Source organism: Anopheles nili, chromosome 2, assembly GCF_943737925.1.
Source record: "Anopheles nili chromosome 2, idAnoNiliSN_F5_01, whole genome shotgun sequence".
In the NCBI taxonomy this organism is placed as follows: Eukaryota; Metazoa; Arthropoda; class Insecta; order Diptera; family Culicidae; genus Anopheles; species Anopheles nili.
In genome coordinates this window covers 76,590,623-76,607,335 of record NC_071291.1, presented here as the reverse complement: position 1 = coordinate 76,607,335, position 16,713 = coordinate 76,590,623, and the positions used below count along the sequence as shown (strand labels likewise).

Here is a 16,713-nt window from a genome sequence, read left to right as displayed (position 1 = left end):
ATTTTGTATCTTCATGCTGGCTCTATTGTTGCCGTGGCGTTTGTGTGAGTCAGCAAATCGAGATTTTTTTCCATTAAAAATGCTTCTTTAAACTGCTATTGACTTCATTCAACGGAGCACTGTTAGGGGGTTTAAAGGTGAGAAAAGTGTTGAATCCATTATTCCACAATTTCTTTTTATGTCGGGCATTGTCTGGACCTGAATGCTTGGTATGAATGCCTTTAAGATCGTACCTGTTGTGGGAGTGGTATGAGTTTTCATGTACTTCCCCCTGGTTTATGTGAGTTTCCACGCCTATCACGTCTCTATTTTACAACTCCTCTCTTCCTTGCAGCAAAACGCCATGCGTAATTTTAAGATGAAAAAAGATAACCAGCAGCTTATGATTTGTGGACTTACTAGAATTCAGGTGTATCAACTCGTGGATCGCAAATCTTGTATTCCATCAAACCAGTATTCCTAATGCGATTGATTTTAACAAAACTTCTGCCCATGTCCAACGTTAACATACGGTTTATGTTGATAGGTTATTTCGTAATTTGCTAGAAGTTGTGTATTAGATCTATTACTAAGTAAAGTGCTATATCTCTTACATAAATAGAAATTTGTCACTTCAAGTGTAACTGGTAGTGTTGCTTCTGGCGTTCCTCCTTTCCCAAGGGGGTGCAGTGCATACGCGCGCTCTCTCTCTCTCCTCCCCTCATTTTCTTCTTACATGCTACTGTATCTTATGCTTAGTAACGAAACAGAAAAATAACCCTAACGCTCCCGTATCCTTACGAAAAGAAACGAACGATGGCCAAGAGTAATTCCGGACGTCCGAGCGACCTGGACGCTTGCGCGTATTATTTCTTTTCTCTCTCTCTCTCTCTCTCTCTCTCTTTCACACATACACACGCACACTCACACACATTCATTCATACATGCACTCATGATGCATGAAGGATACGATCAGGGGAGATGATCGAAAAGGATTTGAACGAACAGATCAATACACGCGAAGTGGACGAGATTGCGTCGCCATCATCAAAGGCATCGGGGATGAGCGAAAGGCCCTTTCGAAAGGGACGACCAGCACTGCAAGGCGCACCTCGGCATCGGACGGGCGTTCCGCTACGACCGGTGACCACGCCGAACTATCACAGATCTTGCTACCATTCCAACGCGCTATCCAACCTTATCTCTCGCCGGATTTCGCTTGGTACCGGGACCGGGACGTTGTTCCAATTGTTTGCAATTTGCACTCCTTCGACAACCTCTGCCCGATCCACGGGGAGCCGTCCTCCTACCGTTGCTCTTGGTGTACAACATCCTACTTAGCTTTCTCGCGCGCGCGACTTCTCGAATACCTGCGGTTCCCTATCATGGGCCTGCAGCACTAGTCGTCTCTTTGAAACGCCGCTCGTTTTTGTAGGCTTTACTCTACAGTGCTGGTAAGCATCGGAACTGAAACACTGACTCTACCAGCTGGCTTCTGGAGTAACTTTCAACAACGAAACGAAACACCGAACGAAATAATGTCTCACCCGTATGTGACGGCTGGAGGCGAATTCCAGCCTTCTAGCACACGCACACACCGTCTGTGGTGGGTTGCGATCGTACTTAGACCTCTTTTCCGACGAAGGAGGACTTGTGACCACTTTGACGGCAGTTTTCCCCGTCCGTTATTAGCGGGCTGCGGGTGGCGAACGATGGTGTTCGCACAACTCGTGTCTCAAAAACAATTGTCTATACTTTGATTGCTTCTTTTGTTTCCCATGGTTTTCGACCGCCTTGTCCAGCTGCCAACTGCTGGGACTTAGTACTTCTCGCGTTATCTCTAGGTAGGTAGTGTAGCCTTAACTAACAATCGATTCGATTTTGATTAACCTGTGCCCTTCACTGCACTATATGTGTGCATCCTGTTGTGTGTGTGACTGATTATGTGTACGAGTGTGTGTACGTGTGAATGTGTGTATCCGCGTACATTCCCTGCTCCTTTGATCGCGGTTACGAAATACTAGCGGTTCGTCCTGCATTCTGTGGCGTGTGATAGGTTTAGATAAGTTTAAATTAATTTCCCTTTAGCCTACACGTGTCAAAAACACCAAATGGTACAATAATACTCTCAATAAACGACTGTTTTTCTTCCGTTCTTTTTTTTTTGTTGATTTTCATACTAGGTTATGCTGTTTCTTTGTTCGGTTTGTTTGTCGATCACACGATCTATCGCAGCTAGGCGACGAAGTATCGCTTTATCTGCCTGGCCTCATGAGTGTTTTTGTTTTTCTTAATTTTCTCTCTTCTTTGTTGCGCGTCTACGAAAGTACGATTTGAACAAGATATTTTTTTCTATTGCTCACATTAACTGCCACCGACAGTTCCCGCCGGGCAGTTTTATTACCTTCTTCATTCCCGGCGGGAGTAAGGGAGTCGTAATCAATTGCGTCCCATGATCCCGTCCATTGGAAAATATTTCTGCTCTATACGGCGCCGTCTAAGTGCTGCCAGACGTGCGTTTGCTACCACGGGAAATATCGGCCCCGGGCAGGCGCACTGGGCTGCATGCCGCTTTTGCCAGTCCGTCATACGAACGGTCGGGTTAAATAACAATAAATCCATTGGAAGTGGAAAACGACTCAACGGCCAACAAATAAACGGGCACCCGATCAATGCGCAAGCGCACCGGTGGCGGTTCTATAGACAGCTCGCTTCTGCCAGCTACACCTGTACCGCCGTAGCCTATCGAAAGGTGGACGCTTGAAATCGATTTTGATGGCGCTAATTTTGTCTTATTGAAATCATCGTCCTACTGCTGCTGTTGGGTATGTTCCTTTGCCTGCTACGGTTGTCACCCTTCTCGACTAAATTTTAGTTGCTTGGTTTTTTCATCTTCCTCTTCTATATAGTAGAGCTTCTATACCCCTCCGGTTGTCTATTACTATGCGCGCGTTTCTACTGCTGAAGCCTGCTTGTTATACTGGTTTTCTCACGCTAAGATCGGTCACACTGTTCGAAAAATTGGTACGATTTCTCATTCCTCGCATAACTCGCACGGCACGGGTACATAAACTGCCTCTCATTTAACGCATTCAGTATGTTGCATTTCCTCATCTGTTACATTCAAGAGCAAAGGAAGGAATCTCATTTTAGACTGTTGTCGATTTTGTCCAAACCGCGAATTTCTCTGTAAGAAATTAAAAGAAAGGAAAGTTGAGAGAGAGATTTCAGTATAAATTGGCTGTCGATTTGCTTTTTTTGTCATAAGGTTTTGAGAGAGGTGGTATGGGTTAGGTTTGCTGTTAGGTGGAGGACAGGGCAAGGAAAACAAGGGAAAACGAAGGAAACTGTTATTCAGAACAGTTGTATATGCAGAAGAGATAGGGTTGGATAGTTTTGGTAGTTGATAGCAAGACAGAGGGTATTATTTATGTGTATTTATATAGGAAATCAGAACAGAAGGAGAACGAGTGGCAACGGTCGAATGAGCATGCCCCTTTCCTTCTCCTTCCAGCGTGCGCAGAAATAGAGCCAGCAGAATAGAGTAGAAGATGAGAAGAAAGAAGAAAAACAGAGTTGGAAAAACGAACCGAAACGGCGCAGAAAATGCAAAATGATGGGAAAGAATACCCGTCACCAAAGTGGCAACGTAAGGAACAGGAAAAGAAAAGGCAGTAATTGCATCGATAAAGGTAGGGAAAGTCAAAGAGGAAAGTAACATATTTTGCAATCTCGTTTGGAACGTGAAAAACACTGGCTCAAAATGTTTACAAAAAGAAAAAGCGGCCAAAGCGGATCCGCTTAACGATAGGAAAACAAACGAAAACAGAACACCGTGGTAGGTGCAGCCCATTTGGTGCATATTTAACATTTTCAAAATGCAACGGTTGATACTGTGTGCTGTACACGGGATGATCAGTGTAGGTCCATTTAGATAATATGAATTCAAATTGCTTCTATGCACAATGCATCTCGTTTCATTGGACAGCCAGTCTTTGATACAACAATGCTCCTAGCGCAATTGAAAGGATTCTACAAAGGATTCAGAGACTACCGACTAGTGGGCACGAAGTAATACTGAACAGCATATCGAGGAATATTCTCAATTAGGCAACGTCATTCCTTTAAATTGTACTCTACCCAGATCCGAAGGTAAACAATAGAAAGAAAGTAAAGCATGTGATACTTTTCTTAATAGAGAAATGGGATGATTTCATTCTTGTCAAAAAGCGGGTTTTCTATCCTTTTAACTAGTCAACCCTCAAACTGCATATTTCTCTCATTTTTACCATTACGCACACAACGTACAAAGCATTCACAATGCGGTTCCAAGATCAACGACTCATTCATTCAAGTTACTCCTGCTCACATCCCCTATGCTGCCCATTATTTTATGCGTTATCAACGATCGATAGAATTTTGTTCCAAGCGAAGATTACACCAAGCCAAAGAATAGAGTGCTTATTTTCGTTTAAAATTTCATGAAAATGGCCAAGCGTTTAAGAGGTACAAAGAGATAATAAAGCAGTAGAGAGATTAACGGGGACAAAATATAGATCAAGGTGGAAGCATTAGGCACAGGACCTTAGGAAGGATGGTAAGGGAGAGAAAATAAGACAGCGAAATAACAGGTTTAACAAAATAAAGTAGAAACAGATTTATTTTCTAGCGTTACGATTTGTGGTGAAAATGTTTCTTCACAGCGGACGAGCAAGTTGAGTTTTCGGCTCGACTTTCTTCTAACGTTCCGCGTGCTTTTGGTACACGTGTTCCGACTCGGCTGGTGACTCTTTAGTGCCGGTTTCAATCACAAACATGCCATCGAACAACGGTTCCGGTGATCATCTGGTATGGCTAAAGATCAACAGAAGAGATCGGAATGGGGTACCGGAGTACACCTTGCCACAATGTCGTTGTTTGAAACGCTATGTATATTTCAAATTCGGAATTCTCTAAACAAAACAACCAATTCTGTTGTGCATTCAAGTGGTAGTTTGAAAATCAAAATCTATCAAGTAGTAGTATAAAAGGAAGTGTTTACTTGAAATCTTGATTCAAAATAAGTAAATAATCAGTGTTTTGTTGAGTCAAAAAAGGAGAAACCAATTATTCGACAGAGAATAGAGTGACAGACTATACAGCCCATTTAACGAGAACAGAGAGATGGAAGATCCGATAGTAAGGATCGTCCCGATAGCAAAGTTAGAGGAAATCAATGTAGGAATAGTAGGAAGATAAAACAACGTAGAACGTTGCAATAACTTTTACAGAATGTCACGTACAGGAAAAGATAGAATAAAAATCATAAGTGTCATTTTGAATTAAACAAGCGACATACTATAAAGTAAAACCAATTGGCAATCAATGTAAAAACATATGGTATAACAAATAGCAGTACTGAGAACGCAATAAAATTTAGAAGAAAAAAAAGAATAATTGGAAAAGAAGTGAACCGATGACAAGAATAAAGATACCAGATTATAGAGTGACACTTAGAAGAGAGAGAGACACATTTACAGAGGATAGAAACTGATTAACGTACATTGAAATGTTGTTTTGTAAAAACACTTATGTGAGGGTAACGTGTTCGTCTGTGTATGTGTGTCTGTCTGTGTGTATGTTCAGTTGGCAGGAGACAGAGAGAAAACAATCAGAACAACAGAAAAATCTTAGCCAAACGTATTGACTATAGAGATATTTTTATCGCCCAATGTTCGTTTTGTAAAAAAATTTACTGTATTCGAGTTACGCTTCTTTCTTAGGTTTTACAATATTTCCAATGATCTGATTATCATACCAGATACCAGGCACAAAGTACTTGATACATAAATTTTCTAAATTACGGACATGGGGTTCGTCCAAAGACTTCCCAAAGTATATCACAAATTTTAAATATGGAATTTTTTCTGGAACCTTTCCGGCACAAACGTTGCCAAATGTAGGGAATATTTGAATCATGTAGCCAACTCGATCGTCATTCAAAGTCAGAAAAACCTCATCGCAACAAAGTCATCACTCTCTTTGCATGGCACGTTGGAAATGGAGTTCTACGCAACTTTTGAATTTGATTTCTTTTCGCAGCAAGCTCTACATTTTCCAAGCAGGCATAAATTATTGAACGCAGGAAATTAGAAGTAAACTAAAATTCAAAATACAACTCATACCCATTCAATACAAACAAACGTAAGATTATGAGCGGGTAATTAACAACAAACAGCAAATCGTACAAAATCGAACAACTGTGTCTAAATATGGACAAGCATTTAATAACATATTGTTTCCGATAAACCAACTGTGTTATACTATTTGCTACGGTTGGATATGTGTTTAATGAACTTGAGTGTTGTACCTATCCGAACAGATCTATAACTAAGCTAATAAGGTATGTTTTACGTTGTTAAACGAATCGCTCTTCTCGCAGCAATTACGAGTTGGCTTAATATAATGGGATTAAGGACAACTACTAACATTAAATATGATGCATATGTTTTAAATTATTTCTCGCTAGTACTAAGAGCCACTACAATAGAGATATTTCGCCAGGCGGGCATGACATATCCGGCTACGTGTGTGTATGTTTTTTTAGAAATGGCGCATGTCTATTGTTGGCTAAGAAGAAAAAAACAGGCAAAAACGCACTTAACCCAATGATGCATTTTCTGGCGATGCCGATCGCGTTGACTCCGGTACGATTCATCCTGAGCCTGTTTCACGCTCGGGTAGCAGTGGAATACAGATTAAATATTTCTTCAATTACAGCCCAACAATTGCAATATTATCCTGCCAACCACAGCAAAGCATTTCCAGAACGATCGAACAAGAATCGTGCAACAAGACATTGGATTTAGAATCAGGGAATCAGGATGCGTGCTATAATTATCACCACGATACAAGAGGAAAAGCTGAAAAAGGCTCATACACTTCGCGGCGGCGTTGCGCGACTTAAACTACGAAGGAATCCGATGAAATATAAACATGTATAAACTAGCGAAATGAGACAGCAGATGGATGAAGGCTGGCGTGAGTCAAGGGTGGACAACATGAATTCCAGATCTAATTTTCAAGCTCATCAAAACCCAGCGACCGGTGGCCACGCTCTGGAATCTGCGAATCATACTTTTTCCGGTGTACTATAACGGAAAAAGCTACTCTATTGGTGCTAATGCTACTTATAGATGTGTGTTAAAGGGACACGTTTACTAATCAGTTAATGTGGTATACTGGTGGTACGTTTCGGTTCTTCTATTCAAACTCATACTAAAGGTGGTTTTGAACGTATAGGTCTAATATGAATAAATACTATGAAACTCGATATGAAGTTGCGAACGGAAATCAAACTCAGTACATTCTCAAACTCATGGTTGCAGTGCGTTTATGAACATTCGCATACCACGTGCGAATGATCAATGGACCGAGAGTGTTTAGCTTTCCGGTAAAGGAAACATAGTGTCATCTTAAACATCCTGCACATTCACTCACACATTATACCCCTGTAAACCATTAATGTGCCGCTATGATTCTTTGCAATAATGTTTCACTCTCGATTAACGTATGTAATTACACATATCATAGGGAATCCGAAGTGCACATGCAGACAAAACACATAAAAGAAAACATACAATCGAACGAACACTGTACAGCAGCAGGTCATCCCTATCAGCCGCTATCAGATTGGTACTCTAATTTCACTGTGTCCGAATTGAGCGCTTCATTGCTTTGGTTGTTCAATTTTGTTCATCGTTTCCTGCCACTACCAGCATCACCGACCAGCGCTCATCTGTGAGCAGTGTTGAAGTGTGTGTTTCTTCTCCTTTGATCCTTATACATTTTGCCTATTGTTTCGACTGTCCTAGCTTGCGTATCTTTACTCGGGTAACGAATTAAATCAATCACATGTCTGTGTTCGATGCCAGGCCATTCAAGGATGGAAGCTGCAGCAACTATCTGCGGTTAGTTACGCATTTTGAGGTTTTATTTTCTAAAAAAATATAATATGACAATAAAACAAAAACTGGAAAACCATACTCGTTACTTGCATTCTTAAATTATGGCTGAAAAAAGGAAAGAAAAATGTATTTTCTAAAGAAATGAAAAAAGAAAAATAGCTAGTTAGAGATGGAACATATACATTCAGATAACGATACGAGCAACACTGTAGAATAAAAAGGTAAATTACATCAGCCATTCTTTACCCTTCAAATATCAAAACCGAACGGAGCAATATCTCGCAAAAACTCTGCAACGAGTCCCATATAAACATCATTACATCGAAAATAAGAGCAAAACCTATAAGAAACAATAGCAAATATAGATTCGAGCAACCAATAACAACGATAAGAGAACAGATAGTGACGGGAGACTCGAGCGAACAATAAAACGAAAAATACAGATCAGAACAGCATCTATAGTACATAACAGCGACTTCAATATTCGACGAAACTTATTGTTACTACTGCTTGTCTGTGCTCTGCTGGCCTTGTTACATGTTGGCCATGTTAATACAAGCTACGTTTGCGGGAAACGCGCCTGCGCTGCTAGTTCTGTTAGAGGATTTTTCCAGGTCTTTATTGTGGCATACACTTTCGGGGAGGAATAGGGGAAGGACTTTTATCTGCGGCGCCGTGTTTTTGTAACTGAATGTTATCATTTCACGTTCGGTTCATTTTATTTCATTAATTTTAAAACATTTTTTTACAAAATATAATGCACTGAAACAAACAAAAAATATTTGTTAGTAATCGCAGGGGGATAAGTTGCGTTAAGCGCAAAAGAACGGAAACTATAATATAAACTATAACTGGTTGGCCTAGTTTTCCAATGTTGAACGAAAATCCTACATACATACAAACATGGATAAATCCGTACTGTTTCCTTCCTTCACAAGCGTACTGTACATGCAAGATTGTAAATTATATTAGCATACATTAAAAGTGGAGCTAGAGGTTCGTTTCCGGGCGGCTTGCATTATTAGGGTTAACCATAAATAAATAATAATTACAGACGCTCTTCGTTTCTCGCAGAAACTAATTTAACACACTCAAATACATAGCATATGCGTAGAAGACGCACACTTTTTGCTCTCCTGAAATGCTTCTCTTATCGCTTTATTTCTCTTTAGGTCTCATGCTTTTCTTTTATTCACGCTTTGCTTTTACGCTTTACGTGACTATACCACGAAATCGTACAGTGAACTTGATTCACTAGATGAATCGTGCACCAGAGAAGAATTAATATTTTATCGTTAATTAAGGATTATAACTTAAACTAAATAACAACAACAATAACAACAGCAACATCAATCGGGATAGCGCAACAATTGGGGAGCCTTAGTAACATTTTTGCCAACGAATCCAAATTAATATTTAGCTGTGTACGTTGCTAGCTCGTAGCGTTCGATATTACGGGATATGCACTGAGGGCCACGGCAATTGTTGTTATATCATAACCTTCGATTTTTGTTCACGTAGTTCATCGATGAGTGCATGCAATTTGAGCCAACATGTGACTAACTTTCTTGAACTGTATTAAACGATTTATTGGTCAATAATACTTTTTTGAACAATCTCCAATCTAAACTACATTCTTCTCAACAGCATGTTTTTCTAGTGTCTAGGTCCTAGAATCCAGCACATCTGCGGAAGCGATGAGGTAACAAAAAGACAATGCATAGAAGTGCTTGAAAATTTGAGGAACCATTAAGTAATCGGACAGCTTTTTCACACAAATCTATCACAAAAAATGGGTAAGTTGACAATAAGTTTCTCTTTTCCCTATTACCTATAGGATGAAGCACCTATTGAATTTATAAGGCCTAAATCGGGATCAATGTTGAAAACCACGAAAGAAGACGCTGCGTGTGTGCAAGCATCAACAAACATCAGAAGCGAAAAAACATACTGCGCTAAAACTACTAGTGTATTTACTGGTCTCAAGTCTTGCCAACGCACACGGGGAACTCGACCATGCGCATACAGATATGTATTTCACAAATCTTCACCGCTCGTGCGATTATGGGAAACAATAAGACATTGCTAACATTTAATTAACGTACAGTTATTGTAAGACACACAAACACTTACACACGCATTTGTAACTATGTATCATTGGGATAATAAAACACGTAAAAGGGAGCTTACAAACTGTGCGATAGTAAGATTACCATAAAAAATAAAGAAATTACATGATTATGCTCTAGAAATGAACGAAAGTTAAACTATACCAAAATACAAATACAAAGAATGCGAGAGACCAAACATAAAAAATGCAATGACAATGTTTCATCAGGGTGCCGAACGGAACATTTTCATCTGATTTTTTCTCGCAAGTTCCATCGCTCATTAGCTCCAGCATCGCGTGACAGGTTTTGCCATTCGAATGATCATGTTCAGTGCCAATGAAAAGCTTCGATTCGGAAGCTAAATTCGCTACATTGAGTCGAAACCAACCAAATGTGCGGCACAACGATCAGGTGTATGACAATTATTAAATTACTTTATTTATCAAATTCTCTATCCTCACACATGCCTCGTCCTATCTTGCAATGAAGAGCTTTATTTTACACCAAAACTACGTAGATCTCTACCAAAACATAGCCGTCTGGTTGTCAGGTGTAAATCGAGTGGAATTGCGTGCCATTTTTGTATGTGTTTTGTCTGCATCGTATGAGGAAAGGGTTGCCAATCTTATTTGTTTTCACATTTCCTTGTACTGCCATATGGGTGGATTTTCCTTGCCCCATATTTAACCATGGTGGAGGTAGTAGTCGTGATAGTCGTAAAAGTAACAGGTCTGCGGGTAAACGTCATCCATGTACCTGTTTGTATTGTCCGTCGTGTGTCAGTTTGGCTTTAAGTATGACTGTGGCGTGTCGGCGTTGCGCAGTGAATGTGCCTTGTGCGTTCCTTATCCTTCATTTGCATTGGCATCGGTCCATTTGCCTCCTATCAATATACAATATTTATGAGGTTAGACTTCTCCTAGTTTGCCAATCCAGTGCGCAAGGCGCCTCTCCGTACAAAACACATAAGTCATCATCAGTATCTCAAAAAGATTGATAACATAGAATCGTCCCGAAAAAAGATGCACGGGACTCCAAAAAAAATATGAGTAGCACTGTGCAGAAGTGTAGATGCAAGTGTACATGTAACCGTGTTTGCGAATGATTGTGTCCTGAAAGTAACGCAACGAGCCTACGTTTCTATTTATTACATATTAGTAGCATCAGCTTAATTATACTGTCTAGAAATGGTACAATCTACCACTATCAACTTCATCTTAAATATTGGCATTTGTTATAACCTGTTCTCGTTTTGACGTTCTCTCACAATATCGCTTGAATCCTTGGCTTTCTATATAAACTTCGATGGTGTAAGAGGCCCACGTATTAACACATTTAACTGATTTCGACCATTAAGTAACTCGTTATGTTTTTAGTACTCAATTATCGCTTGCGTCTTTGCTTCTACCAAGTAGAGTGAACATAAGACCAGGCGCCTCCATTACATCTTTTAGACCATGCGCCTCCATATTCTGCGTGCAATAAGAAAAACAAATATGCAAAAATACGTCCGCGCTCTAGCTATTCTCCTAATTGTATGTCTTATTTATGTTTTTTTTACGTGATATTTATTTGAAGTACTTTCCGCAAAATCTCATGTGCAAAAGGAGGTTAGTGATATCGAAACTGTGAAACACTTACACGTCTATTCTAGATTAAGTTGTTCAAATCAGCATCCATGTCTATATCAATTCCTTATAATAACTTCTTCTATCTATTCTACCGAGTGAAGAAAACATGTTATAGATTCAAAGTTAATCCACGTGTTATACGTCATTGATTTTTTCTCTCCCTGTCTAATTGCCAAATTGTCCGAAAAATATGGATGTTAGGAGGACTTCAAAAATTCTATCAAAATTCATAGTGCAAGTAGCGTTAATTTCCAATGTGAGTGATCAAAGTGTTGAGTTTCGTAATGGTAGTGTGTGTTCATTTTTTTTGTAAATGGCTGTAGCTGTTTCGCTACTAAAAGTCTACCGATGGCAATGGGTTAAGGGCACATGGTTTGATTTGTTAGCTCTCAGAAGCACGATAGATGTTGTTCATCGAGCTGCACAAAGGGGTATCATTTGAATTAGAGTGTTTGGATTTTGATTTCCAGGTGGTTTGATTCGCTCTGTTAAACTCATACGGAATAATAAAACTGAACGCTAGGTAGGAAAACTAAACGGGTAGTTTTTCTCCTTTCTCCTCTTTGTCTCATGGCGCATCATGATCGCGCTTAACATGTGGTCTAATTTTGCGCTTGCTTTGTGGCGATGTTATCGTGACATTTTACTGTTTTCGTGTACATTACATACGAATGAAAGGATAATGAGCTGTGTGTGTATGGTTCTGTGTTTTTGTATTGGAAGGTGTGTATGTATTGGGGTTGTTTGTTGTTGTTGTTCTTTGCTTGAATTTGTTTAGATACTGTATTCTACTTTATTGTTTATACCTATAATATGCTGATTATTATGAAGTCTTTGATCTTCATCAATATACTTAAGATCGCCAACATTAGTACCTATTAGCCGGCCGGTTTGGATGTTGGAACCTGGTGGATATAAGAGATTTGAGAGACCTTGACTAGTCATTGTACCACTCGTGCTCATGCCTCCGGGATGACTGCGTGAACTTCTAAGACTATGTAAGCTATGAATGGAACGGCGTTCCTCTAAATCTTCTAATGTGGATCGAAATGCACGTACAACACGAAGCTGGGTCTGCAGCCGGGTAAGGCCGCGGATCCATAATATCTGACCTGCACGGGGTTTCTTGTCATTATCCATCGTTTCGTAGCGCTCCTCGCCGAGCCGAATCGCCTCTGTATACTCGGACTCCGGGTGGCCGCGGCCCCAGGCCATCTTTTTCGGCATCTTGCGTGTCGGAATGCTCGTTACGATCTGGGCCCAGATCAGCGTGCCGAGCCCGAAGAACACACTCCATAGCCATTGTTCAATGTTGAGAGCTTTAGTGGAGAACGCCACCTTGCCGAATTGTATGATGAACACCTGTGATACGAGTGTTATGATCCAGATCGAGTAGAAGATCGGATTGGTAAATAGGCCCTGGAAGATGTTACGCTGGCCGTGAATTTTACGCGCATTCAATTCGTTAAAGAGCGTCATGAACACGAAAACATTAAAGATGATAGTGAAGTGCTGAGTTGCTTCTGAATTGAGTGGTTGACCGCGTCCCGATTCGATATCTAGGAACCGATCACCGACGAACAACAGCCCAAATACGATGAACAGTTGATAAACCGCCTGACCGAGAATGTTCTTCATCATAGTTCGCGAGATTAATGGCTTCGTGCGACCGTACGGCTTACGCAAAAGCAGATCCGGTGTTGGCATCTCGGTAGCAAGTGCTAGTGACGCGAGCGTGTCCATGATCAAATTCATCCACAGCATCTGTACCGCCTTTAGCGGAGAATCCTGCACAGCACAAGCACCAATGAATGCCACAATTACGGCCACCACGTTCACGGTCAGCTGGAACTGAAGGAACTTAGCGATCGAGTCGTACACATTACGACCCCACATTACTGCCTTCACGATGCTGCTGAAATTGTCGTCAGTCAAGATGATATCTGAGGCTTCCTTCGCCACATCCGTTCCCGCAATGCCCATTGCAAAGCCAACGTCGGCTTTCTTCAGTGCAGGTCCGTCATTGGTGCCGTCACCGGTTACTGCCACTACCTCGCGGCTCGCAGAGATTTTACTATCGATGATGCCCTTCACCAGATTGTACTTATCGGTGGGCGACGAGCGTGCCAGTACACGTAGTTTCGGCCACACCCTATCTAGCAGATGCTGCTGGATGTCTCCGTTGTTGTCACGAATGCGTCGGTTGAACTCCTTGCCTTCCAGAATGAGGAAGTCATCTTGCGGCCGCAAGATGCCGCACTTGGTTGCGATTGAACGTGCCGTGTTGATGTTGTCACCGGTAACCATTCGGACCGTAATACCTGCGCGCTGACACTTGCGAATTGCCTCTGGTACTTCTGGTCGAACCGGATCTTCAATGCCGACCACGCACAAGCACGTCAGATTACTGATGATGTTCTCCTCATCGTCCCAATTTGGCTCACTGTCGTAGTGCACCTCGTTGATGTTGGCCTTACCGGGTACAAAGTCACGAAACGCGATGCAAATTGTTCGCAGCCCGTCGCACGCCATAGGCTCGATAACCTGATGCAACAGCCGCTCCTGCATGTCCCGTGTGAATTTCTCCAGCACGCCGTCTTGACCAAAAATGAAGGCACATTTCTTCAATATAATCTCTGAGGCGCCTTTGCTAAAAACGCGGTAACCACCTCCATTCGATTTCGGTACCACCGTGCTCATCGATTTGCGCACTGAGTTGAAAGTGTATACGCGCGTGAATGTATCCTCCGGATTGGCGTCACGAATTGTTTGATAGTTGCGACCCAGCCCATTCACAAAACCGAGCAGAGCGCACTCCGTTTTGTTACCGACTTGCTGCAACGGATCTCCGGGATTTTGACCCGGCATTAACCCAGAAGTATAGGCCGAGTTTAGTGAAATTCCCTCCACGATCGCTTCGCCTACAACTCGTGGAATATCGGAGAACTTGGGAGTTACCATGCATAATTTCTCGCAGATGTACGACTGCACAACAGTCATCCGGTTCGTAGTCAGCGTGCCCGTTTTATCTGAACAGATTGCTGTAGCATTACCCATCGTCTCACATGCGTCCAGATGTCGTACCAAATTGTTGTCTTTCATCATTTTCTTCACCGAGTACGCGAGCGAAAGTGTGACAGCCAGTGGCAAACCTTCCGGCACAGCGACAACCAACACCGTCACACCGATAATGAAGTGCTTCACGAGATTGTTCGCGTATGAGTTCCGCCATTGCCTTTGCTCGATCACAAACGTTTGAATGCAGAACTGGATGATCAGAATGATCACCGTTAGTACGGCGATTGTGGAGCCAGCATAACCGATTTGAATAGCGAGTTTTGTTAGTTTAGCCTGCAGTACAGACTTTTCCTTGCCACCGTGACCGCCTTCGCCTCCGCTAGCCTTACCGTCTTCACCCCCGTCATCTGAGGTGATGGAATCAACTGTGTTCTGGCTTCGTAGTCCTTGGGGATGCCCGTGGCTGTTGTTGGTGATTTCGTCCTTAGCACCACCCGCCTTCTTCGCTTTTTTAGCTTCCTTTTTCTTTTGCTTTGCAGCCGCTTCGTGCTCGTCTACAGCAGCCCCCAGTAAAGTGAAGATGATACCGGCCTGCGAGTTCACGCCTACTGCCGTCACCACCATTTTCCCGCTTCCTTCCATCACATGCGTGCCGGACAGAACTATGGGATCGGTTGTTTCATTCTTCTTCACGTGATCCGACTCGCCCGTCAGTGACGACTCGTCAATTTTCAAGTCATTGCTCTGAATAAGAATGCCATCAGCCGGTAACAGATCACCATATTTGATCTGGCAGATGTCGCCGACCACGATGTCACCGATATTTATCTGCACCGGGTCACTACCGCGGATTACTGAGAATTTGTGCTCACCCTCGATACGCGATTGCAAACCGCGAAATTGTTTCTCTTTCGAGTAGTCGTTGAATGCCGTCACAATAACTACCACGAACACCGACACCAAGATGGCTAGTCCTTCGATCCACGAATAGTGCTCTTCTTCTTCTTGTATCGTTGGCTCGTCATCGTCCGCCGGTTGATAAAACGACAACAGCAATGAAATGATGGCGGCTATCTCGAGAATAATCAACGTCACATCCTGCAGCGCCTCCCAAACAAGAGTCAAGAACGACTTGGGGGGCTTTGGCGGAATTATGTTCGACCCAAACGTCTCCCGCCGATGGTCAATGTCGGCCTTCGATCCACTTAGACCCTCGTTTGGCGAAGTATACAATTTTCGACAGATTTCATTCACACCACCGTATTCGTTCACCTTTGACACCGCTTCACGACCTCGGTGTTCCATAATCTCACGCAGATTTTTCTGCGTGATCTGGTATTGGGCAGGTCGTCCATCGATGGTCGCCATCTTGACGAGGTTTCAAGATCCTTTCGCTTCGATTGACCGCGATTATTTGAACCACCGTTGTGGAATTTAAGCTTAATCAGGTGCTCAGAAAGCCACAGTCGAGTTCGCTATTTCGTATGTTTTCAACGCATTAACCACTTGTCTCTATTTTCAACACTTTCCCGCTTCTTGCTTGACTAGTGCAAAAATCAAATTAAATTAACACAAATCGCACAGCATATCCATACACAACTTGTGATTCGTTCAAGCGAAATATTTCACAGACACACACTCGGGGGTTCCGGTTACCGAGACCAACACACGACTGGAGCACTCGTCCTCAACGATGATGGACACCAGCAGCTGAAGGAGGTCCTGTCGAGTGGATGTCTGGGCGTGCGATGAAGCTGCTGTCACCAGAAGCTATGGCATGCTAGTGTTGTCGTCAACAACGTCATCATTTCATGCAGCTTCTGCATCATCGTGAGTCAAATCACCAGCACTGATGTGGGAGGGGGGCGGGGGGGAGTCGTTGGACCACAAAATGTCGTTAGCGCAGTATGATACTATGGGAGCAATCTAAGACACATGGCACGGTCTATTTCCATATAGATTTCTCAGCTCTATACTGCTTAAAACCTGTCTAATACTCGATCAAGATGCAGCCGATCTCTGGATCTG

At 42.3% G+C, this 16,713-nt stretch overlaps 1 protein-coding gene across 2 annotated transcripts; it reads right to left on the bottom strand.

Moving 5' to 3' along the window:
* Window positions 1–2,073: 2,073 nt before the first annotated feature.
* On the bottom strand, window positions 2,074–16,053 carry LOC128720426 (plasma membrane calcium-transporting ATPase 1). 2 transcript variants are annotated; one of them, XM_053814095.1, is made up of 2 exons: window positions 12,474–16,053; window positions 2,074–3,166 (listed from the first exon to the last, which is right to left on the bottom strand). In XM_053814095.1, the coding sequence occupies exons 1-2, from the start codon at window positions 16,051–16,053 to the stop codon at window positions 3,129–3,131; spliced, it is 3,618 nt and encodes a 1,205-aa protein (XP_053670070.1). In that variant the 3' UTR covers window positions 2,074–3,128. The 2 variants fall into 2 exon arrangements, with proteins under 2 accessions (XP_053670070.1, XP_053670071.1); XM_053814096.1 differs by having other exon boundaries at window positions 12,543–16,053.
* Window positions 16,054–16,713: the final 660 nt, after the last annotated feature.

What these genes read in the sequence shown, in the direction of transcription:
- LOC128720426 (XM_053814095.1), bottom strand. Translation starts at nt 16,053, where the DNA reads ATGGCGACCATCGATGGACGACCTGCCCAATACCAGATCACGCAGAAA. An exon ending in TAATAATCAGCATATTATAG is followed by an intron (nt 3,167 to 12,473) that starts GTATAAACAATA and finishes AATTTCTTACAG; the next exon opens with AGAAATTCGCGGTTTGGACA.